This window comes from Drosophila busckii, chromosome 3L (assembly GCF_011750605.1).
Source record: "Drosophila busckii strain San Diego stock center, stock number 13000-0081.31 chromosome 3L, ASM1175060v1, whole genome shotgun sequence".
Lineage (NCBI taxonomy): Eukaryota > Metazoa > Arthropoda > Insecta > Diptera > Drosophilidae > Drosophila > Drosophila busckii.
This window is the reverse complement of record NC_046606.1, coordinates 20,018,470-20,042,908: the sequence shown is the minus strand read 5'-3', so window position 1 is coordinate 20,042,908 and position 24,439 is coordinate 20,018,470. Positions and strand designations below refer to the sequence as shown.

The 24,439-nt window shown below is 40.5% G+C and overlaps 6 protein-coding genes across 6 annotated transcripts; 4 read left to right on the top strand and 2 right to left on the bottom strand.

Moving 5' to 3' along the window:
* Positions 1–69: 69 nt before the first annotated feature.
* Positions 70–1,943, top strand: LOC108598773 (peroxisomal biogenesis factor 3). The gene is made up of 2 exons (XM_017985513.2): positions 70–331; positions 476–1,943. The coding sequence occupies exon 2, from the start codon at positions 564–566 to the stop codon at positions 1,683–1,685; it is 1,122 nt and encodes a 373-aa protein (XP_017841002.1). The 5' UTR covers positions 70–331; positions 476–563; the 3' UTR covers positions 1,686–1,943.
* Positions 1,944–5,952: 4,009 nt separating this feature from the next.
* On the top strand, positions 5,953–8,845 carry LOC108598483 (glycoprotein 3-alpha-L-fucosyltransferase A). The gene is made up of 4 exons (XM_017985138.2): positions 5,953–6,038; positions 6,102–6,812; positions 6,875–7,058; positions 7,447–8,845. Exons 1-4 carry the CDS (start codon positions 5,953–5,955, stop codon positions 7,960–7,962), a joined length of 1,497 nt encoding a protein of 498 aa, XP_017840627.2. The 3' UTR covers positions 7,963–8,845.
* Positions 8,846–9,181: 336 nt separating this feature from the next.
* LOC108601067 (probable DNA mismatch repair protein Msh6) lies at positions 9,182–13,248 on the bottom strand. Its single transcript, XM_017988959.2, has 5 exons — positions 12,165–13,248; positions 11,776–12,105; positions 10,114–11,715; positions 9,567–10,052; positions 9,182–9,512 (listed from the first exon to the last, which is right to left on the bottom strand). The coding sequence occupies exons 1-5, from the start codon at positions 13,197–13,199 to the stop codon at positions 9,366–9,368; spliced, it is 3,600 nt and encodes a 1,199-aa protein (XP_017844448.2). The 5' UTR covers positions 13,200–13,248; the 3' UTR covers positions 9,182–9,365.
* A 783-nt stretch (positions 13,249–14,031) lies between these two features.
* LOC108600985 (U4/U6 small nuclear ribonucleoprotein Prp31) lies at positions 14,032–15,767 on the top strand. The gene is made up of 3 exons (XM_017988848.2): positions 14,032–14,673; positions 14,737–15,355; positions 15,415–15,767. Exons 1-3 carry the CDS (start codon positions 14,111–14,113, stop codon positions 15,742–15,744), a joined length of 1,512 nt encoding a protein of 503 aa, XP_017844337.1. The 5' UTR covers positions 14,032–14,110; the 3' UTR covers positions 15,745–15,767.
* Positions 15,768–15,847: 80 nt separating this feature from the next.
* Positions 15,848–18,222, bottom strand: LOC108600986 (endoplasmic reticulum-Golgi intermediate compartment protein 3). Its single transcript, XM_017988849.2, has 6 exons — positions 18,032–18,222; positions 17,606–17,960; positions 17,381–17,540; positions 17,145–17,322; positions 16,061–16,265; positions 15,848–16,001 (listed from the first exon to the last, which is right to left on the bottom strand). Exons 1-6 carry the CDS (start codon positions 18,117–18,119, stop codon positions 15,866–15,868), a joined length of 1,122 nt encoding a protein of 373 aa, XP_017844338.1. The 5' UTR covers positions 18,120–18,222; the 3' UTR covers positions 15,848–15,865.
* On the top strand, positions 16,453–17,122 carry LOC108600987 (reactive oxygen species modulator 1). The gene is made up of 2 exons (XM_017988850.2): positions 16,453–16,754; positions 16,848–17,122. Exons 1-2 carry the CDS (start codon positions 16,621–16,623, stop codon positions 16,954–16,956), a joined length of 243 nt encoding a protein of 80 aa, XP_017844339.1. The 5' UTR covers positions 16,453–16,620; the 3' UTR covers positions 16,957–17,122.
* Positions 18,223–24,439: the final 6,217 nt, after the last annotated feature.

Here is a 24,439-nt window from a genome sequence, read left to right as displayed (position 1 = left end):
AATTTCACAACTTAATTAACAACACTGATTATCGGCCTGCCACCACACAGTCAACCGTCTTAATAACATTCAGTTAACATTAAACAAATGTACACAAAGCAAATTGCGTTACTAAATGCTCAAGTCAGAATTATAATGAAAAGGCCGATTTAACCACTTTAGACTGACTTCAAATAGAAAGCACGCAACATCGACACATACCAAAATATACATTCCGCGCTTCACAACAACAACAACAACAACCCAAAGTATTGCAAAAAAATAGATAAAAAATTTATAACGAATCAATAAAATTTGGATTACCATTGCAGGCGAAAATACAAAAGTATCTGTAAGTAATTGAATTGGACTAATCTAATCTTTTCCAACGTGGTTTCATTGACACACGCACCACCCGCACAAACATACATACAGACTTACGCTTGTACATATTTGAACTTTGTACATTAAGAATTCATAGACTCTTGCATTGCAGGCCAGAGTACGCACGGACAGCTGTTGGCATTCTCAAGCAGACCTTGCCCGATTGGACATTTAAAAGGAATTAAAAGTAGGACGTCATAATGCTGTCGCGTCTTCAAGATTTTCTATCACGCCATCGACGTAAATTGGTGGTGACTGGAGCACTGGTGGGCGGCACTATTTATGCAGCACGTTATGCACGTCGCAAGTTAGTGGAGTACCAGGAGAAACAGGCGCGTGATTTCTTTGAGCGCACGCGACGTATGCATCATTTTGAGTCCACGGAACGCACTTGCAATCAAGTGATACTTGGCATGGGTGAGGAAATGTGCCAGGCAGTGTTGAAGGAATGCAGCACGGATGAGCTGCTCGAGCAGCTGCGTCAGAATCCAAGCAACAAACTGGAACTCTGGGAGCAAATGAAAATCGTATCATTTACACGTCTGGCCACCTTCATCTATGCATCCTCCATGCTGGTTATAGCATTACGCGTGCAGCTCAATCTGCTAGGCGGCTATATATATAGAGACATCATGAACGAGCAGAGTCAGATTACTGACGAGCTAAAGCAACAGTATCTATCGCTTATACGCCATTTTATTACGGACGACGGCATAACGGATCTGGCGCGTTATATACGCACCAAAGTGCTGGAAGTGCTCAAGGCGATGCCATTGACGCGACAGCTGTCTTTGGCTGATACGGAACAAATCTTCTGGTCTCTGCAAATGGCCATCAATGGCGACACGCGGCACGATCCCAATTCCCGAATGAGCAAGTATCTGTTGCCAGATGTAAGTCGAGTGCAGCAACGCAAGAACTGTTCGCCGCAATTGTTACAGATGTACAACGAGACGCTAGATCTGCTTGAGAGCGAGGATTGTGTAAGCGTCTGCTCACAAAATGTGAGTCGTGGTTTTGTACTCAGCTGTGATGCCATTGCTGAGTCCATGGGCGACTCGTTGCAGCAGCTGGCACCTAGTGAGAGCGTCAACAAAGAGAGCAGCAGCAGCCAGACGAACAACAATAATTTGCTAAATATTAATACAGTGCTGCTGGCGCTGGCTAAGATAATACCCATCATCAGTGGACTTACATCACGTGGCTACGACAGCGCTGCTCGACCACATAGTCTGGCCACGCAGCTGCTGAGCTTCTACGTGGTGGCGGAAAAGTCCAAAATGTTGGGCGCCAATGTTTACGAGACCTTTAGCTCCGGCTAAGCACTGTAGTTTATTCTACAGCCTAAGACAATTTGCAACTTAAGATGTAAAATTATTATTAATTATTTAAAGAGCTATATAAACCCGAAATATTGTAAAACTTGTATTTACATTCGTCTATTTGTAACTATGCAGTAAGACTAACAATAAGCTAAGTGAATTTATGAAGATCTATGTACATTTACAAATGGGGTTTAGTTTTAAGTTAAGCGAACAACGTGAATGGCCTTTTAAAATAAAAACAAAAATAAATTATTCAAGTGCAACAAATGTATTTGCAGTACTTTTATTTACAGTAAGTTTCGTTTTTGTTCGTCTGCCTAGTGTGCGGCTTTGCTTGTTTATTTCATTGCTCAGCGTTGCTCTCTTACACTCTCTTAAGCCAAAGAGGCATTTGTAGCGCTTGCGCACCAAAGCAACAACAAAGATTAATCGCAAACGCTACCAAGTGTAACTAAGCACACGCATACACACGCATTATATCACTAAAGCATCTTTTAGGCGCAGCACAGGCAAAATCACAGTCGTCAAAAAAATTTAAATCTCAAATATTTAATATTTTTTTATTTACACCCAATGAATATATTAAAACAGTTTTGCACAAGCTCGCTCGTTCGCGCGCCGCTCTCCCTTATTTGTGCTCTCTGTGCAGTTTGCCGCTCACTCTCCCTGTGTGCTGCTGCCCAGCTGTCTGGCCCAAAGAAGTCTTGAGAGTCTTATAATTATGTACATTGACAGGGCAGTTGCAAAAGTTACGTGAAAACGTAAAGGACTGACGACGCGCTTGTTGGCGACGCTTTCGCTTTATACGTGTGTGTGTGTGTGGTGGTGGCGGCGTGTGTTGTGTGTGTGTGTGTGAATAGGAAAAACAAAAATCAGAAATGTGCAAAAAAGTGCAAATAATGCAGCTTTGCGCAAAACACAAGAGTTACTATTAAAATATACATATGGTTTAAAACTTATGCGCTAAACCAAAATTAACAATTAGAAATTATGTAAGTTGTTTGTAACACAAGCAGTGTGAAGGTTAAGTATTGTGTCTTTAACCCAAGCGCATTAAAGAATGGACAAACAATTTTATTGATTAAGACAAAAAAAAAACCCCAAAATTAGTTCTTGTCCAGACAGACATTGCGTGTGCTGGGAGTTAACGTTAGTGTTGACTACTTAATAGGCAGTGGCATTGCAACATGGGGTGAGACACTTACCCCCCTCAACCAGTGAGCTGCTTGCATACTCAGCGTGCAGTTTTAGTTTATTTATACTGCTGATGTTGCAGTTTCCAAACGCATGCTAAGGGCTTGGGCTTCAGCTTGGGCATGGGTTGGAGTGCAGCGTAAGACGGTCACAATAAATTGTGCGTAAAGCTGTGGGAAGCACAATTCAGGATGGTATTATATCAATTATATATATTATATGCATACAATAATAAATATGCTCATGTTACTTATGGCACGCACTTTACAAAATCATTAACTTTCCCAACTAAAACAACAAATATATGGACATACATATGTATGTATTTACATATGTATGTATGTGTAGCGTTGTCTTAGCATTGGGTTCTTTTTTTGTGGCAATTCAAGTGTGGCAACGTGCAGAGTAGGTACAACAAAGCCAGTCCAAGCCACCCACGCATCAATCCACCAAGCCAAGCTCTTCATACAATATTTATGAAAACAATGCATGCAAGTCAAGAGGTTGGCCATCCAACTTGTATAGACATATTGACATACTAAACGCACAGGATCAAGAGCCTTTGACAATACTTTGTAACCAGCGCCTACTACAACTAAATATAGAAAGCTAAATTGAGTGAGGAGGAAATTGTTGTGGTGACTTTTTAATTATTTCATAAAATTCGTGGAGCAATTAATGTGATGGACCTGCATTAAGACTTGAGCCATATTTTTTTTTTTAGTTTATTATGATTGGCCAAGTGCATGAAACTTATCATTCAGTACATGGAAATAGGCGCATTAATGTTGTGCAAAACTTTGACGACATAAACTGCTAACCGAGTCAATTCCACACTACCCGATCACATAACTAATTATTCATAAAAAATTCATAGTTTTGCCCATATCAATGGCGCAATTATTTAAAATGCCGAAAACTTATATATTTCATACACATACATACATACATACGGCCGAAGGAAAGAACAAAAATTATATTTACGATTTTTAAATATTCTCAGTAAGCAGCTTTAAGCAAACGCAAAAGACAACAATAGGGACTATTCCCATAAGAAAATATCAAAGAGCGTTGCCGTTTGTTGTGTGCATTTTCCTAAGTTTTACTTAGTTTACTAAGCAACCGATGATGCTATTCTAGTGCAATTCATTAACCAAATATTTGTCCTTTTTTTTTATTTATTGTTCTTTTTGCTATTTATCAAATATTTTTTGGCTCAACGACATTGTTGCAATGAAAGTTTGCTTAGTGCTGATAATAAGCTAAAAATATATGCACAATTTGAAAAACGTGTCGCACTTTCAGGCGCATAAGTACGTCATGGCAAAAGTTGAGGATAGCAACAGTAAAAGCTTGCATAAAAATATCAATATAATGCAGTATCTGGGCACTCGCATCATTCACTAGGCAACTAATAAAACCATAACATATTCCATACATTGACAGCTCACCCTCGTAAGAAGCGCATGTGGCTATGAGTGCCTGTGTGTGTGTGATTAGTTTGTTTGACATGCCACGAAAGTCCTACTTTTGCTAGTTGAATGAATGGGCGGCTATAATAGCGGTATTTTTTATGCAAGGCGTGCCTGGGCATGCAACGGGACTCATCCATGCGGCCTGTCAAAAACAGCGATAGCCGACAGGCAAGTACCCCTCATTCAGACCTCCCTCTTTCTTACCATACGCTTTAAGTCGCTATTTACTCAGAAAAAGTAGCGCGCGCTTTGCTATCAAGCACCTAGACGCGTAGCACAGTGGTCCACATCATTAAAAAAAAATGATTACAAAGCAAAAACAAACTAAAAAGCGTTAAATTTTCTTTTAATTATCGTCACAGCCAGTTTGTTTCATTTTAATGAAAAACTGCTTTACAGCTCGTGTTGAATGTGATAAAATGGCAATTATCCAAAGGTCGTAACTTTTCAAGTACTAATAATTTTCTAAGCATCAAAAGTACTTGCCATAACTTAATTGAAAAATGGCACATTATGTTAATTAAAAGGGCTTAAGTATAGTTGATACTTGTCAATTAACTTTATATTTAAATTGTTTTAAACTTTTGTACAGCTTGATGCTTTAATATATTCATAAAAGCCCTTTATGCTCGGTTTTAATTATTGCATTTTTGTCAGATGTTTATGAAAGTCGCACCACTGCGTGTTGTTGCAACCTTAGGCTATAGCGTATAGAAAAGACTCAAAAGAAAAGCGCTGCAATAGCGACATAAATGACATGTGATAGATGGCCAACAAAAGCTTTAGTTAGGGTAGAGTCTCGCATTAGGTGGCATGCCACTGATTAGTTCAACGACTGCGTTTTCTCTATGCCGTTTAATGAGAAGCTGCAACAGCGGCAGAGACTCTTGGGCATAATTAAGGCCTGGGGCGCACGCCAAGCTAGAACTTAATTCTAAGATAGTTGATTTTTATGATGCATACGTCCCGTTGGCTTATCGAGAATAAACAGCAAGCGCAGCGAAGTGAAAATAATGCTTAGAACTTATTAATTAGAAACACTTAGGCGCATTCAGAACCTGACAATAATCATTATTTGCCAACTGTGTGTAATGTTCTGATAAAAGTAAATGTTCAAAAATATGGGCGTTTGTCACAATTTTAGATAACATGAACCATGCACGCTTGATGAGGCGGTTTTAAAGTCACAACTACAAACAGTTCAACACGATTGCCTATATGTAGGTCTCAATAACTTTTGGAGCGCTGGCGCAGTTATTCAAGCGCACGTTACCGAGCAACAGCTAACCACAGACAGAGCGCCAAGCGAACATATTTAAAACCTATATACACATATATATTTAAACATATGTATGTATGTGCTCACATACATAGTATAGTTGACAAAATAGATAATTACCCTTTGGCATTTAGTCGTGCACTGTTTTAATAACCTAACCTAGAGAATGGCTGGCAACATTTATTAACAATTCCAAATGTCTGCCATTAAACTATTTACAGCAACATGCATATAGTATATAGCTGAAGTGTAGTAACAGCCCTCGCAGTCAGAGTTCGTTAAGCCAGCGCAATACAGAGCAGAGCCAAAAGTCAGAATGCGACATCCGAAGCTATCGTTGAAGAAATATTTCTACTTTACCTTGATTTGTGCACTTTTATTAATATTCGGTTTCAATCTCAAGTAAGTGCCTTTCATTATGCGACAAATCCAAGCGCACATCATTAAATTTTGAATCTTATGCAGAGAGCCACATGTGCTATGGAAAACCAAAACGAAACAACAGCCGCAGCCGCAGCCACAGCCACAGCCGCAGCCACAACAGTCGCGTCAACATGACTTGCCTCAGCAGGACAATGAGCTGAAAGAGGAGGATGCTACTGTTGTCCACGTTGTGGCAGTACCCACAGCTGCGCCCACGCAAGCCAAGCTGGAACTGGAGGCGGACTCGCTTGAGGTTGACAAGCAGCCAGAGCTTACGGCCACCGCCAAGCCTTGGTTCTTTCGCAATGGCGAGTACTATCCGAAGCCAGCCAAGAGTTTTAGCAATCGAAAGGCGCGCAAGCTGCATGCACCCAAGCTCTTTCCCCATCAGGATCCGCACAGCGATCGTGTAGTCAATCAGCTTATGTATGTTCCACACAACTATGAGCAAATCAAAGCCAGCGGAAAACTGAAAACCATTCTACTCTACAACGGCCTGGGTCCCTGGAATGTCAAAAAGGGTCGCGAGGTCTTTCTGCGCGCCAAGTGTCCTGTGGACACTTGTGAGCTCACCGCGAATCGCGAGCTGGCCAGCGTGGCCGACATGATACTCTACAAGGATAATTACATACCCACGGGCATACGTCGACCTAATAATCAGAAGCAGGTCAGCATGATGTATTACCTCGAGTGTCCCTATCACACGCAGAATGTCAAAGTGCCCGATGCCATCAACTGGACAGCTACGTACAGGTGTGCTCTAGTTTAGCACAAATAGATAAAGTTGGTTATATGTATATATTAATTGCTTGCAGACGCGATAGCACGGTCATGGCGCCCTACGAGAAATGGCAGTACTATGATGTCAAGGTGCAGCAGCAGGAGCAGGATCACAATTATGCCACAAATAAAACCAAAAAGGTGGCCTGGTTTGTCTCCAACTGTGGTGCGCGCAATGGCCGGCTTCAGTATGCGCATGAGCTGCAGAAACATATTGAGGTAATGGTTTTTATAATTTAATTTAATAGCCAAATAGGCCTAATTTTATTTGCTGAATTATTTTACTTTTCGGGGATATTTATTTTGCTACACAAGACAATATCGTATATCCTGATCGTAAAACTAATTTTCGTAAAACTACATATCGTTGAAATGTGACCAGCATTTATACGAAAATAAGCTATCGTTATAATCTTGTATTGAATTTATATCGTATACTGAATTTCGTATAATTCAATATTGTAATGTTATATCAAAACTAGTTTTTGTTTTATACTACATATAATGATTTTATATCTGGTCGAATCATATCCATAATACTGATCATACTTAAAATATTTACGTAATGTTAAGACACAAAAATTTTCCACTCTTCCTTGATCAACAGGTGGACATTTATGGCGCTTGTGGCAACTACAAGTGTCCGCGAAGCACGGCGGACAAGTGCTTCGATATATTGGACAACGATTACAAGTTTTATCTGGCGTTTGAAAATTCTAACTGCAAGGATTACATAACGGAAAAGTTCTTTGTCAATGCGCTGAATCGCAAGGTACTGCCCATTGTAATGGGGGCACGACCGGAAGACTATGAAGTAAGTGCACCGCGTCGCTCCTACATACACGTGGATGAGTTTGCATCGCCCAAGGAGCTTGCCGAGTATCTGAATATACTCGACAAGGACGATGAGCTCTACAATACCTACTTCAAATGGAAGAACACTGGCGAGTTTATTAACACCTACTATTGGTGCCGCGTCTGCTCCACGCTGCATAACGAGGAGCAGCTGCGAAAGCCCAGCTGGTACAGCGACATCAATGAATGGTGGCGTGGCGTGGGCGTCTGCACTTCGGGCTCCTGGCGAAATTTCAAGGCGCGCAAGGATGTTATAAGCGATGACTGAGTTGGGCATGTGGTCCATATATTGGACGGCGCTGGCGTTATAACATAATCAAAATTCAATATATTGTTGTTGTTTTTTGTAGCTATGTGTAAAGCGTCGCTGCGTTGCTGTAACGTAGCTAACGCAACTGTTTTCTAGTTAGAACTAGTAAGTATACAGCCTGAGAGCGAGTTCACATTCAAAATCAAACGAGCATGGCACAAAATCCGAGAAGCGGAATAAACATGTTCCTTCCAGGTAGCAAACAAAAAATAGAAAAGTTCTGCAAAGAAAGTGCATAGTAACTAGCCTATAGACTAAAGATTCACAACGGTTGGATCATTGTAACATATACAATACCAAACACACAAAAACTTAAGAGAACTTAGAACTTAATATTATAATGATATACAAATTAAATTAATATCTAGCTGTAAGTTATTTAAAAACGCAAGTCCAAGTCTAACGCCCAGGCAACTACAAACATGTTCTGTAGTCGAATGGAGCTATAGCTTATATATACATATGTGTGTAGAGTTCAAAGCCAAAGCCAATAGAGAGCTATGTGCAGCTTTTGTAAGCAAACCTTTTTTGTAAGCAAACCCATTCGAGAAAAAAAAAATAGTACTGCGCTTCAAATAAATAATTTTAGACATAACAACTATGCTTTTCAGCTTCTACTAATCAATGCACAAATCGAAAATCGCTTTTAGAGAAAGGTTTCCAGCTTTAGTCTGTCTGCTTTCTCCCCAAAGCTTACACTTAGTTCTTACTAACTAGTACTATATATCAACTATATCATACAAGTAGCAGCTATAAGTACTAAGGCTTTTCATCATTTACTATACTTTGCAATATCTGTAACGTGCATAAATGTTAAATGTTAATTTTAGTTGTGAATTGAACTGTGTTTTTACAATTTTTAGCAATATTTATTGTATAATGTTTAATTTTTAAGCATTTAATAATATCATATATGTATGTGGATGTATTTCGATTGTGAACTTAGTTAATTTTTAATTTTTACTGTGATACAAAAAACAAAAAGTAATAATAAAAATTGCAACAAATACAAAATGCAGTTCTCATGACAAATGGAATGGAAAATAAAGTAAAGAAATTATTATTATATGACAAATATTCGCAAAACTCATCTGTTTATAAAATTCTTTTTAAAAGTTTAACAATACTGACAATAAGCATTTAAATCTATTTTTAACGATCAACATATGTTTCGCCTTTTGACATTTATTTATAGATACTTAAAGTTTATTTTCTTGGCAATTATACTGTGTTTCAAATGCAAATGTTTAGGTAACAACCACTCAAGCTGTGACAATACAAACAAATTGCTACAAAACAAAAAAAAAAAAACAAAAAACTCTGAGAAGCCTCCAAAGTGCTAAAAAGATTTAGCTCATAAACTAGACATGGCAAAGTTGAAGCTGCAGCAACAAATCTTTAACAGTTGACAATAATTTCTGCTGGTTGGCGGACCTATCAACTGCAGCTGCCACAATTTTGGCTGTTAGCTTGCGCTGCAAGGCAATAGCCTCCACTTGTTTGGATAACTATAAATAGAAGGACTTAGCTTAAATGAATAATGAAATGCACATTAAACTTACCTCATAGGCACGCTTGATAATGTCTTGTGGCATGCCAGCCAGCTTGGCAGCGTTGAACCCATACGACTTGGGGCAAGCACCTGCCGTGTATTTATATAAAAATGTCACCGTTTCCTGCGTGGGATCTGTATTATCTTCATTCTCAACCATGCAGGCCATGTGACCCAATGTAATGCGTTTATCCATGTGAAAGAAGTCAATTAGATTATGATAATGCGTTGAAAACAAAGTGCGGCACTTAAGCTCAGCTAAAAAGTTAACAACCGAAGCAGCAATAGCAGTACCATCATAAGTGGCCGTGCCACGACCCAATTCATCCAGTAGAACCAAAGAATGTGCTGTGGCATGCTTCAGTATGAGCGAAGTCTCACTCAGCTCAACCAGAAAAGTGCTGTGGCCGGCCAAAATATCGTCCTGCGCGCCCAGACGTGTAAAAATGCGATCGACAATGGAGAGGCGGCAGCTAGTTGCGGGAATATGCGCGCCCTGCAAAATAAAGTGATTCAATTAATGTTTCAAATTATTTGGGTAAATAATAAATAATTACAATTTGCACCATGATCGACAGCAGTCCCAACTGACGCATAAGTGTGCTCTTACCGCCCATGTTGGGGCCAGTTAACAGCGATAGCGGCGCCTCTGCGTCCGTGCCCAGCAGTAGTCCATTGGGTATATAGGTGGAGGGATCTACGCATGGATGATATCCCTCTTCTAGCTCTATAAAAGGCTGTCCATTGGCTGCCACCAGCTCTGGCACACAGCTGACCAGCTGCTGACGCGCATACTCCGCTAAAGCAGCCAGCACATCTATGTGAGCCACGCAATCAACGCATTGGTGCCACTGTGCATAGTGCTTGGAAAACTTTTCAAAGAGTCTGCGCGCCAAATCTTTGAGCACTTCATTACGCACATCCTCAGCTTGTTGCATTTCCTTCAGCAGAGCCTTCGTTTCCAGCGTAGTATAGCGTCGCGCAGGCTTTTTTCCTCTGACCTGTCCCTCCAGTGCGTAGGCTTTGTTGGCCTTATGGGCATGTGCTTCAGGCACTTCCAGCTGATAGCGTTTCTTATCAGAGCCAAAGTAGACCACACGGCAGCCAAAGTGTCGCTCCTGTTCTTTGAGGTAATCCTTTAGACGCAGATCTACATCAGCTATGTGTTGCTGCGCTTCATCATAGTCCGCATCCATGCCGAGCTGTGGCGCCACCACACCTGTTTTATCAGCTGCCTCATGGTCAAAGGCATTCTCAAAGAAATGCAGCTGCTCGCTAAGGTCGGGAAAGCTGCCACCGCTATCGGTCAACTGCGACAGGCGCTGCAATAGCTTCGATTGGCAATGCTGCAGCATTTTTGGTAGCTTCATAAGCGTTTCAAAGCCCTTCAGTATGCTCATAAAATTGCGAAGTTTCTGCTTGTTGTACAACTTCTCTTCAAAAAGTATGGCGCGTGCATCTGGATGGTCCATCTGCTTTATATGCTTGTTGCCAAACAAATGAATTTGCGCTAAGTGACGCTCAAAGTCCGGCAAGGGCGCAAACAAGGCGCGTAGCTGCTGCAAGTCTTCGCTACGCTGTATCAACTCCCCAATTGCTGCCTGACGCTCGCGTATTACTTCCACGTCGCAGCTAGGCGCGCAGAGCCAATGATGCAGCAGACGCTTCCCAAACTTGGTGCAGCAATGATCCAGCGTGGACAGCAGCGTATGCTCTGGACCTATGATGCGCAAATTGGACAAAGTGGTGGCATCCAGCACCATATGAGAGCGACGCACAGTGTTTAGCAAAGCAGACGGCACATCATCCAACTGATCGGGCGGCACATATAACTGATAGCGCGCCATAGGCAAAACCTTGGGCTCCAGTTTGCATTTGCCAATGTAGTAAATGCATTGACCCAGGGCCTTAAGTGCCAGCTTATATGGTTCGGCTGGCGTCAAGCCTAAGTGATCAACATCTGATTGCATGCTGCGCAACACCAGTGGCCAATTGTCCTCGCCAGCTGCATAGTATCGCTCCGCCAGCAGCTTAAGTGTCTTCTCAGCGCTGCAGACTTGAGCGCCATCGCTCGGCAGCTGCTCCTTGAGTATACCGCCCAGAACTGTGCGTAAAATCGGATGTGTCCGAGAACTTAGCGTAGATTTCTCATGCAGCAGCTTAAAGTAAAACAAATGTGTTAAGTTTAGGGACAACATGTGCGCGGGCGCTGCACTTACCAAGACGGGCATATGATGCGATAACAGCGTCAACAATCTGGAACAACTTTTATCATCATCAAACTCGCCTACATGAAAGTCGCCAATTGAGGTGTCTATGAAGCAAACGCCATATTTGCTGCAGCTGCCCACATCTTGCTCAACTATGGCCAGCATATAGTTGGGCTGATGATTGGGTCCTATGGCGCATTGAGATCCATATACCTGTGTGCCACGATCTGTTATTTGGCAGATCTCACGAGCCACTACCTTGTCGAATTTGGTGGGCTTGATCCGCTTGCAGCGTTCTGTCATCATGTCTGGAGTTTCAGTTTGCTCCACGCGCGCAACCTAAATTATATATAATAAACTATTTAAAAATTGCAATTTAAAGAATTATAAGCACCTACCTTATAGCCTCTGTCAATTAATATGGAGGACATCTTATCGTAGGATATTTCTGGGAATCCCGAATGCGCAAATTCGCCGCGCATATACGTGAATCCCAGTTCATTCACGCCCACATCTGCGTCCCCATGATAGAGCTCATAGAATTTTCCCACCTTGAAGAAAAGCACACAATCGTAGTTATCCGATTTTAGTATCCACCACTGGCGCACTCCTGGAGATAATGAATTGAGAAATTTTTCTGGCACATGCAATGTGCTCTTATCGTAGTTGGGATGATCAGGCCGCCGGCCTGCTTTGTCTTTAATCTTGTCAGGCTGCAAAAAGTCAAGCTTATGATGTGGCCACACTACAGGCTCATCCAAGTTGTTGGTATTGGTAGCAATCTCATCATAGTTGCCATCTTGCTTAGCATTGCTCTGGAGTTGTTGGAGTTTCTCCATGAAACTGCCACCGGTTGCCAGTACATGTGTCTTGCTTTCCAGTTTAGGTTTTTTCGTTGCGGGCTCTTTATCGTTATTATTATTATTGTAATTTTTGTTGAATTTTTTGAGACTTTTCTTGGGTGTTGGATTATCCTCAGAGTCTGACTCACTGTGCTCATCAACTTCCTCCTCACCGCTTTCGCTTTCCTCACTTGCTGCCTGCTCCTTGTTATCAGGCTCGTACTCTGAGCCATCTTCGGAAAAGTCCGGCTCCGATTGGGATTCATATTCGTCTTCGCTTTCCGATTCAGGCGCGATTATACGCTTACGCTTCCGTCCGCTAATCTGTTCATCCTGCTCGTCTTCATCCACTTCTATTTTCTTTTTGTCTTCTTTGGCAACAGCTGGCGATACAGATAACTTGCGCTTAGCATTCGGCTTAAGGTTATTCTTTGTATCCTTGTCAGTGCCATTCTGTAGATTTTCTTTTTGTGCCTCGATTGCTGCGCAGGGCGTGAGTTTCTTTTTGTCAACCGCCGGCGACTTGGAAAAATAGTTAAAAAGCGTATTTTTAGGCGTACCACCCACACTGCTGTTTAATTTTTTTGACATTTTAGCCGAAATTAAACAAATTAACTTGACGCCAAAAAAGGGCGCAAATTGAAACTCGATGGGAGTTCGATTAAAACCAGGGCTGCCGGATTGATTATCCGTCAGATCTGGTCTTTTTGAAAGGCCTCCGGCGGGAAATATTTGCATGCTGTGCAGCGCTGCCAATTTAGCGTTTTTATATTTGAAGCGTTTTATCAGGTAAAAATTCCAAACAGCGTGTTAATTCCAGTGCTGCCATATTAGGTCAATAGATCTATCTTTTTTGAAAGTTAAATAGTTTGTAGAATTTGTAAATAACTTATGGCTTGAAATCTAGCTTATTTAAAATGTCTTCCTTATTGAATGAAATTTTTATTTTTGAATAGGTTTCACTACTCTGTGACCGTTTTTTTTGTTTTAGCTCTTAACATGAGATTGCCGCAAATTTAGATTCTAGCTTATTGTACCCCTCAATCAATCTTTTATTGGCTCTCAAAATCTGGCAACAGTGGCTAATCTGCAATTCGGTTTTTATTTTTTACAAAAAAAATCTGAGCATTTAAACTATTAAGGCGTTATAATGTCTTTATAAAATATGAATCGAATTTCACAAAATCTCTTCCTCGCATGTACAGAGTTCGATTTGAATCACAAGAGTTGGCAAGAACTAAAAATATTAATAAAACCCAAAATATAAATAATTGCTTAACAACTTCAGAAATATTGCTCGAAAGCTTGAAATCTTAACTAGAAATATAATTACAATAATTATTGTAATCTGTCAATTGACAGCTCTGACATATAATATCGGAAGGCAACACTACTAACGGGCAGCTCTACCGGCTATCAGCTGTTAGTTCAGTTGGCAACGCGGCAAACATTTTGTTTATAGCGAGATCGATAATATTTTCAACTAAAATTAAGAAAAAATCATGTCCTTAGCTGATGAATTACTTGCTGATCTGGAGGAGGATAATGACAATGACATTGAAGATGCGGATATGGCTGAGGGCGATGACCTGGAGCAAGCAGCGCTTAGTCAAGAGTTAGCAGATAAGCTTCTGAAGCCGGCTCCAAACCTCATGGAGGTGGATGTCACAGTGCAGTCAGTGCGCGAGCTGTGCAAGTTACGCGATTCGGAACGTTTGCAGAATACTCTAAAACAAATTGAACACTATGCCAGCCGGCAGCGCAGTGCCGCTGAAATGCTTGGCAGTGTGGAATCGGATCCGGAATACTGTTTGATTGTGGACGCGAATGCCATAGCTGTTGATATAGATAACGAGATATCAATTATACACAAGTTTACCAAAGAGAAGTATCAGAAACGCTTTCCAGAGCTCGATTCGCTGATTGTAGGCGAAATTGAATACCTGCTGGCGGTCAAGGAGTTGGGCAATGACCTGGATCAAGTTAAAAGCAATGAAAAACTCCAAGTTATACTTACACAGGCAACCATTATGATTATTTCCGTAACAGCATCCACTACACAGGGGTGAGAAGGATTGTATATAAGTATAGTTGTTCGCTGTTAATCTTTTATCTTCCTTCATTACAGCACCATGCTTACGCCTGCTGAAAAGTCTAAAATCGATGAAGCCTGTGAAATGGCCATAGAGCTAAACAACTTCAAGTCTAAAATCTATGAGTACGTGGAAAGTCGCATGACTTTCATAGCGCCTAATCTATCCATGATTGTGGGCGCCTCCACAGCAGCCAAGCTGTTGGGCATAGCCGGCGGCTTAACTAAGCTCTCCAAGATGCCCGCCTGCAATGTACAGGTGCTGGGCTCACAGAAGAAAACATTGTCAGGTTTCTCGCAAACACAGATGTTACCACACACGGGCTATGTCTACTACTCACAGATTGTGCAGGATACAGCACCAGACTTGCGACGTAAGGCGGCACGTCTAGTGGCTGCCAAATCAGTGCTAGCAGCGCGAGTTGATGCTTGCCATGAAAGCGTGCATGGCGAGATTGGTTTAAGGTTTAAAGAGGACATAGAAAAGAAGTTGGACAAACTGCAAGAACCGCCACCGGTGAAGTTTATCAAGCCGCTACCAAAACCCATCGAGGGCAGCAAGAAAAAGCGTGGTGGCAAACGTGTGCGCAAGATGAAGGAGCGTTATGCCTTAACTGAGTTCCGCAAGCAGGCTAACCGCATGAACTTTGGCGATGTAAGTATAAGTTAATGCTCTTAATTAAATTCAAAAGTAATACAAGTGCTTTCTTACAGATTGAAGAGGACGCCTATCAAGGCGATCTTGGGTATTCGCGTGGAACGATTGGTAAAACAGGCACTGGTCGCATACGTCTGCCGCAGTTGGATGAAAAGACCAAGGTGCGCATTAGCAAGACACTGCAAAAGAATCTACAAAAGCAGCAAGTCTACGGTGGCAACACTACCGTTAAACGCCAAATCTCTGGCACAGCATCCAGTGTAGCGTTTACGCCACTGCAAGGTCTAGAAATTGTGAATCCACAAGCTGCGGAACGCTCACATACCGAGGCCAAATATTTTTCAAACACCTCTGGTTTCCTTTCTGTGGGAAAGCGTACAACTTAATTAAATTTGTCCTATAAAAAGAAGCACATTTATTTGAGATTTGTCTGGTAATTGTGAAATTCGATGCACTTTGGAATGAATTAGGTCTAATAAAGCTGAAGAGATTCTAAAAAATGCAGCGCTAACTTAATTTGCCAACTTCCAGTTTGCGTTGTATTGCTTCCCAGGAGTTGTTGAGCAGCACAGCACAAATGCCAGCGACAGTGAATACGCCGCCAATAATTGAGCAACAATTTGTTGCAAAGTGACCAAATGAGCTGTAAAGAATATATATTTTAAAAATGTATAATCATAAATTAATATAAACGATACTCACTTGCGCTTCTCCGCATATTTAACCATGAGCGGGGACAGTTCATAGCTAAAGAATATACCAGGCATGCCACGTTCGCGATCTGTGAGGTCCTTGCGATGGCGTGTGGCAGAAAACTGATTTGTGTATATAGGCTGGCCATCGCGATTACGCTCATACAAAGTAGGTACTATTTTTAAATAATAATTAAACATTTCACTTTTGGATTCTGAAAATACATAAGCGATATTTAAAATTAGCCGCCATGCAAGTATCGATTAATATCAAGAGTACCCTGTTTGCATTGACAGTATGTTAAGCTAACAGCGACAAGAGGTAACATAAGTTGTGTGTTCCATACTTCATTCGCAGCACTGTGCATGACAATATTTTTGGCTTTACAACACTACATAAAACACAACGAATTTGTTGTTCTAGTCGGCGCCGATAAAACCCAAAAATTTTAGTTTGTTAGGAATTTGAGCACCGCTGTGCGAAACTCTATCAATAAACCTAAAATTTTCACGACTAAACGAGCCTAACCAACTTTTTACACAAACACATAGCAGTGCCTAGCGTTAGAAATGCCTTTGCCAAGTGGTTCGTTCAATACTCAAAGTGGGCCCACATGCTTTGACAAAATGAAAACAGGCTTTACCATTGGATTCTGTGTGGGCATGGCCAGTGGTGCGCTCTTCGGTGGATTCTCGGCACTCAGGTGAGTTGCGTGCCGCCAGCGAATGGCAGGCATATGACGTAAATTTTAGAGTTTTGTATTATGTAATTTCCGGCTAATGCTTGCAACTTTCAGATACGGACTGCGTGGCCGAGAACTGATCAACAATGTGGGTAAAGTGATGATTCAGGGCGGTGGTACGTTTGGTACATTTATGGCTATTGGCACAGGTATACGCTGCTGAGACTGCGCATGCAACAGATTGCATTTTTTGGCGGACCCCCAAACCCAAACCCACGCCACAGAGTAAAGACCCGAACTAAAGCTAAGTCTTCAAGTTAATGTGAACATGAGAAAATGCTGTTAAAATTATGCTATAAGTTATTGCAATAGATGAGTTGTTAAGCCAAGCACCTTGAACTTTGTACTTACCCTCCACGTCAACGCGCAGACCATCTAGAGGGTGCGTCTTGGCAAATTCTATTTTCTCTCCAAAGGATAGATGATTTATAGTATGTGAAAGCTTCACATTAGTGAACTGAAAGTCGTGTATATGGAACTGTCGTATAGAAAAGCTTTTGCCAGGCGCAAAGTGAAAGCTGCCAGCCATCTGAAAAACTTGATGATCAACATTTGAATCCTTTGAGCTGCTGCGAGAGCGTGTTTACCCGATTCACTTCTAGATGACCTTGTATGCGACAGCCCTCCTTGAAGGCATCCTCATCGCTCCGCTTGTATTTGCCTTTGCATTGCTCAATCTTGTCCACCTGCATGTTCCACTTGCGAATGCGGTAAGCGTCCAAAACCTCCTCGCAAGTGTTGCAGCAGCTAAAGCAAAAGCATAACAAGTTGTTAATAAGTTTTAGATGATTGAGTAACCATTTTGACGCAACTGTGTGGAGTTGTGTTCTGCACCGTAGCAGCTTCCACAGGTGATGTTCTTATTGGCTGGTGATACCGCCACAATTTCTTTAATAGGTTCCGTTTCCTTTAGAGGTTCCCCCTGTAAATCCAGGCGATGCTTAAATACATCATGGTCCACGCGCAGATGTGTATCACCCGAAGAGTCCATTGCATCTAGCGATATATAATTGCAAGCCAGATTATGCAGTGTGACGTCCAGATTAATACGCAGCTTGTGTCCACGTGTGGTGTCCACAAATAGTTCTTCATTTAATGTGGGCTGCATGTAGTTCACAAACTCCAAAAAGATAAGCAGTGCTATAATGCTGCTGCTTATTATAGTAACTGTAAATTTTAGGTTGTTTATCAATTTGTTTACTTTGTATGCTTTTGTGTGAGCTGCAAACAAAACTTACCGGCAGCGCCTCCCACTGTACGTACGCTGAAGTCATCCAGAGTGCGAGGATACGCATCCAAACGACGTAAAACATCACCAAACTTCATTTTTGAACGTTATTTTATGTGAGCAACAAAAATCGGCATATAATCAAACAAAATTCACATTTTTAGAGCGGCGTAAAAAATTGACCAAGTGACGTGGTTGGCAATCAGCTGTAAGCCAACAATAAAAGTAGTTGCTGGCGATGCCAGATTGTTGAAAATAGGTCGTATTTTTTATATATTTAACTTAAGTCTTTTGCAATAGATCTATGTTCAAATTTTCATTGTTAAAGTATATTATGTAGTTTTTTTTTATTTAGTAGAATGTTTATTTTATTCAACATCTCGGGTTACCACACAGATAACACGCAGATTCTAAGCGCGCACTTTTAAATTTAAATCCTATTCGACAATAAGTTAAGTTATGCCCTGCAGCTTGTTAGAGGATTTCCTAATATTGGCTATAAATAAAGCACATTACCCATATTGTTGGTTGGGTATAGTATGCTGGAAGACATCTTTCCATGTGCCGCTTAATTAAGTAGGCGCCCTGGCAACATAAGAAGCCACCAAACTACATAGTACATATACTATAGTATATTTTACTATATTATATACATATACACATACAGCCGTGGACCAGACCATATTGTTTAATAGTGTTGTCATGTCTTGAAGCTGTGGTTGCGCATACATTAGGGAACCGCCCCAAGAGGCAAAAGGCGGGCTGTGGTCCACACGACCGCGTCTAATTTTATAATACATGTTAAACAGATGAAAGGTTAATTGATAGGAACCACAAGCATCGACAGGCACACATAGAGCGCGTTTAGCTTTTAAGGGTTGTTCCTAGCCCCAAAAGCCAGTAGTAACAGCAACAACAACAACAACAACAACAAAAACAAAAACAAGGGCTTACAAGGACAAAAGGGCAAGTAATCGGGCAACTAGGGGATTTCGGTTAAAGTTAAAAGTTTGCGCTTAAATATAAATCACCAATTACTTGCCGGCTGGCTGAAGAAGCCCATATAAGCCGCTGCTCAAGATATGAATACCACACACCGCGAATTTCTGTAATTAGCAATGGACCCGTCGCCATTCGCTTGAATACAGGCACAGAACCTAAAAGCTTTTTGCATTTACTTGAAAGTTATCCAAATCAGGCAGGCAACCCAGATGACAAAGATTAGCTACGTGCAATTATTCTTATGTTTTACAACTGCAGAGCAATGGTAAGGGTATGGTGACTACTCAGCATGGAATTGTCAGTTTGACACAAAAACCACAATTTTATGTTTTACTATTTGTATTTTTAATGATGCACACTAGTACAACTATAAATATTAAAATATACTAGTTAACGCTGTGTCGCTTTTCTATTAGTCATTCCCATAGAGCATTTGAATATTGTCATGTCACCATTTGGCATTTACTTATCCGCTGTACTATCGCTAGCCGCACTAATTTGCATTTCTAACCATTTCGCTCTTAACCAATTCGCGTCGTTTTTCATTTGAAACAATGAACCCAACGTATAACAACTCGAACGACAAGAGTCATTGTGCTCTATTCGTAACAATAAAAAGCCAAGAGACCCAGACAATGACAAAAAGAGTGTAAGAAACTCGCCAACTGAAAAATCAGAAAAGAAACTTGGCGTAAGGCAGCTTAAGCAATCAGGACCGCCTAATGGATATTGACACTTTAATGCCCACCGTACCCCAACTCTCCTACTAGAGTTTCCATGCAATCGTCCTTTGATTTGCTTTATTTTCAGCTCTATTCTATTTTCTTTTATGCGGCAGTTTGTTCTTTAAACAAAAAAATGCACTGCCGAAATTAATTATAGAGACGCTTGGCCATATTTAATTAAACGCGAGCATTTTAAACTTGTGCTTCTACCCACGCCCACAACGAGCCTTTGTGCCCCACAGGCGCGACAGCAAAGGCGTAATTAATTAGTGTAGACGTGCCAAATAATTGCGGCAAAAGCAACTTTTTCTTTATCAAGTTGAATTTCTTTATTTTCTGGTCAAGGAATGTTTCAATTACATGTATTACACGGCAGCTGTTGTATATATGTATGTAGATGGTATAAGGGTAAGAGCGAAGAGCAAAGTTCTCTCTCTCTCTCTCACTCTCTTATTTTTATTTGGGATAATCAAGGGGTTTGGCAAAACTTTTTACCATTTCGCTCAGGTAGAAATTAATTAAATTAGCAGGCGTCACTTGAGCGCGCAATTTAGCAAAGTGTCGCGCGCAAAGGACTCCAAATGGATGCAACATTTTCCCAAAAATATACATGCCAACAAAACGACCGTTGACATCCGCTCCAAAACCCAAAACGTTATTTCCGACAAATTAGCCCAGTCAACTGGCAACGGAATATTGTTATATAGCTACGACACATGCATACAGTCATACACGTTCATATCCGTTTTTCCACCTACACAGAAATACACAAACACATGCATATGCCTATATATTTATATCTGCACTGACAACAGCATATAAAAGCCGACACGGTTACGTTTTGAGTATATTTCCTGTTTTAGAAACAATCATAATAAAATAAAAAATTGGCCGACTTTCGATTTTACTCTTTGGCACCAGAATTGACATTCAAAATGGCCTTGTTCTAAAGTAATAAAATTAAAGAGTAAAATAATTAGTGTAGACGTGCCAAATAATTGCGGCAAAAGCAACTTTTTCTTTATCAAGTTGAATTTCTTTATTTTCTGGTCAAGGAATGTTTCAATTACATGTATTACACGGCAGCTGTTGTATATATGTATTGTAAGTTTATTACTTTATATTGTTAACTAATAGTTATCTTAATGACATTGCAAAATAAATGCCTTTTTCATGTTTCACAGCCAATTTAATTCACACCACATAAAATAGTCACTAATTTCCCCCTCTAGTGGCTTTTCTCTTTTATCTTATCTATGGATCTAAGCAACATGGAAAGCTCTTTCCAGCGGTTTCCTATTGACTCTTGTTGGACAATTAACTAGTAAGCTTGTAGCGTCTATTGACGGCTTGACATTTCTTGTAGCTTTATTAATTGCCAACGCGCATTAATTGCATTTGTAATGCGTCATAATTAGTGCAAATTATATGCTCACACTTCATGTGAAAAACAAGTTCAGGTGTAAAGAAAATAATTTAACATGCGTGCGTGTATTTTTTATAATACTTTTATAAAAATGTTTCAAGCACAAGCTAAAGCTAAGTCTAGCTGTTAGAAATAGCTCAACAGCGATATACATACATATAGGTAGGCTTAGGGCTCAGGTTTATTTAAAAAATAACGTGTTTACTTACAAATATATCCTTTTTAAAAAGTTTCTTTTCATATATGTAATTGCAATTATTATTTATTATATATATATGCTGAACTTTTTAATTGCTTAAATTTTTATTTGCTTATGTAAAATTAAGTAAATATTGAGTGAAAGAACTCTATTTTTTGAACTCTTTATTATTTCATGTCTGCTAAAAGTGTTTGAGTCGCAGTCATGTCAATCTATATGCATTTTATACAATTTTTTTTTTGATTTTGTTGTAAATTTTTTATTTTTTTTATATTTCTTTGTTTGTTTATTTTTTGTTGTGTGCCCGTTGCAGCAACACGAAAAATTATTTACATAAATATCCGCGCTGTCAATTGTGTGTTGTGGCATGTAAAGTGACAGTAGCACACAAAATGGCGCCGCTGCTTTTGCCGCTGCCGCTGCCAGCGTTAACGTTGCTGCGTTGCGCTGCCAATGCAGCCTTGCGTACGTGACTGTACATTTTTTTTTGAAAATTTCTTTTTTTTTCGTGTGCTTTGTTAGTGTTGTTGTTACGCTGCGCTGAATTTTTACGAGTGCGCGAAGTGGGCGGGGCCATCAAATGCAAATTTCGCTATTGTGTGTGTTTGTGGGCGGAGGGAGCTGTAAGCAATTGGTGGCGTGGCGTATATGCGCAACGGTCAGACGTCAACGTTATGGCTGCCAAAGTTTTCAATTTTCCACTTAATTGCTTTCAATTAAGCAAAGAGTCCTCTTTAGACCTGTTACGCATACACTGTCGATAGATCGTCCTTCAAGCGTTGCCCGTTATGTCCGTTCAATTAAATTACACACTAAAGTGGCGCGCTGTCCTTAGTCCTGGTAGCCGCAGCCTGTCAAGCCCCTTAACGCTGGCCACTCCATGCATTTGTGTTATCATTGTCAAGAAGCTGCATCGCCGCTAACCAGCGATCCAACAGCGCTGCGTTCTGCAACCTGCAACATTTTTTGACAGCTTGACAGTGGGCAGAAAAAGATTATATTTTAAATATCTTTAGATATTTAAAATTTTTAATATTGAAATCAACGGAAACATTATGAATTTAATTAAACTATACATTTTTTAGACATGCTCACGAATACATTTATTTTGATACCCAGCCAATATAACTTATTTCTTCTTAACCCATTATAGGCCATTGATTGTATTTTTCGAAAAATAAACTTAAAAAAATTATACTACAGTACTGATTTAACTTTTGATAAAGATAAAACCGTAATAATTGTTGGCACTTAGGATAAACTAATAGTCTATGATCAATTTTTTTTTTCATGTGCTTGAAACTGTCTCTATTTTTGTATTTATAAAATCTAACAATAAGAAGACTCAAATACAAAGACCGTAAAAATTGTTGGTAATGTTTGACAATAGTTGAATACGTATGAGCTAAGATCTCGAAATAAGGTGAAGGAGGAATTTGTGAATTTCTGGGATTGGAATTCTTTGGGGGCTTATTTTTTAAGCGCCTAAATTCGGTTAGGCCTACTAATTATAATTACAATAATATCGAAAGTAATAACGTTTTCTGGCATTTATTTGACTTTCAAGAAAATATTATTTTATTAATATTCAATATAAAGTTTTCATAAGTATTTTTTTAGTTTTCGGGTTGCTAAGATAAATCAAGCCGAAATTTAGCTAAATAATTTTAAGTTCATTTCCAATGTTTGTTACCACTGTGCGGCTGTAACAATTCTCATGCGTGGTATGTTGCTGCTGTTGCTGCCTGCCCCTTCCCTGTTCGTTCGCTTGTTTGTTTGTTTGTTTGACTGCGTGTTTTTGACAGTAAGCAGTTTGTGTGCGCCTTGATTGTTGCACTTGCCTGGGCAAAGGTCAGGCACAATGTGCGTGCCGCACGGAGCCGACATCAAATAAACAAACAAAAACCCTGAAACACAAACTAAAGTGCAGGCGCCGCTTTTGAGCTTGCAACTGGAGCCAGCAATTGCACAAAATGCAAAGGAGCTTGTACGCAGTAACAACAACAACAACAACACCACCACGAGCCACCAACACCAATAACAACAAATGCAGTCTGTGGTGTGCTAATACCACAGAGTATCTCACACTTAGCCCAGGTGGAGATTTCGGCGCCTTCACAAAGGATATTTTAATTACATTTACGCATATTGTGAAATTGAATAAAGCCATGCTCATAGCATATACGTGTGAGTGTGTGTGTGTGTGGTTATGTGTGTGTGTGTGTGTGCTTGTGCTTGTCAGTGCGTGTGTGTTTGGGTTAAGCTGTAGTGTAAACATGTGAAAAGCATTACCAAGATATACGCAAAGCTCTTTAAATGGGCTCACACTCTCAGCAAAGTATCGAATGACAGGGACTAATAGACTATTGCTGCCAAATCATTATTGTGCATTATGCTTGTGGCTTGGTGTGGCTTAATGCAGTTCACTGTGGCTAAGAGACTGCAATTAAATATCTGTTGAACTTGCCTAGCTACGAAATACAGTTTCCATTTCTTTTTAGAGAAATTCCATGCATGTTATGGGTAATGCGTAGGCAGGACACATTTCAGCACTCAAGCCATTGACCATTGGGGGTCCTAGTTTGCCCACTCTACACCAACATGGAGTGCACAGCAGTTGGCCTTAGCTTTGCAATTGCAATTGCCTTTGGTCATCGGGCAAAGCCTAATCGAACACGTTTTATATGACTGCGGCGCTAAAGATTACATTTTAATCTCTATCAAGCAGCTGGCTCTGCCATTTGTGGCGCTGCCTTGCTAACTAATCAATGCCTCGTACTTGATTTTAACTTGCTTGTAATTGGGCAACGTGGCTAACAGTGGCGTCGACAGGCAGAGCACGACAAGAGCTGGAGCGATAAATGTCCGAAAACAAAATTCCAAACGCGTACGCAGTTGTAATACGCTCTCTCTCTCTCTCTCTCTCTCTTTCTCCCTACCTTTCTCTCAGTGCTCTCTCTTTCTCTTAGTGGTTATGTTGTCTTACGCGCTGCGGTGTGAAATTACCGTTTAATGAAAAAAATCTGCAGCCCCCAAGCAAACAGCCTTGCCTTGCCCCCGAAGACG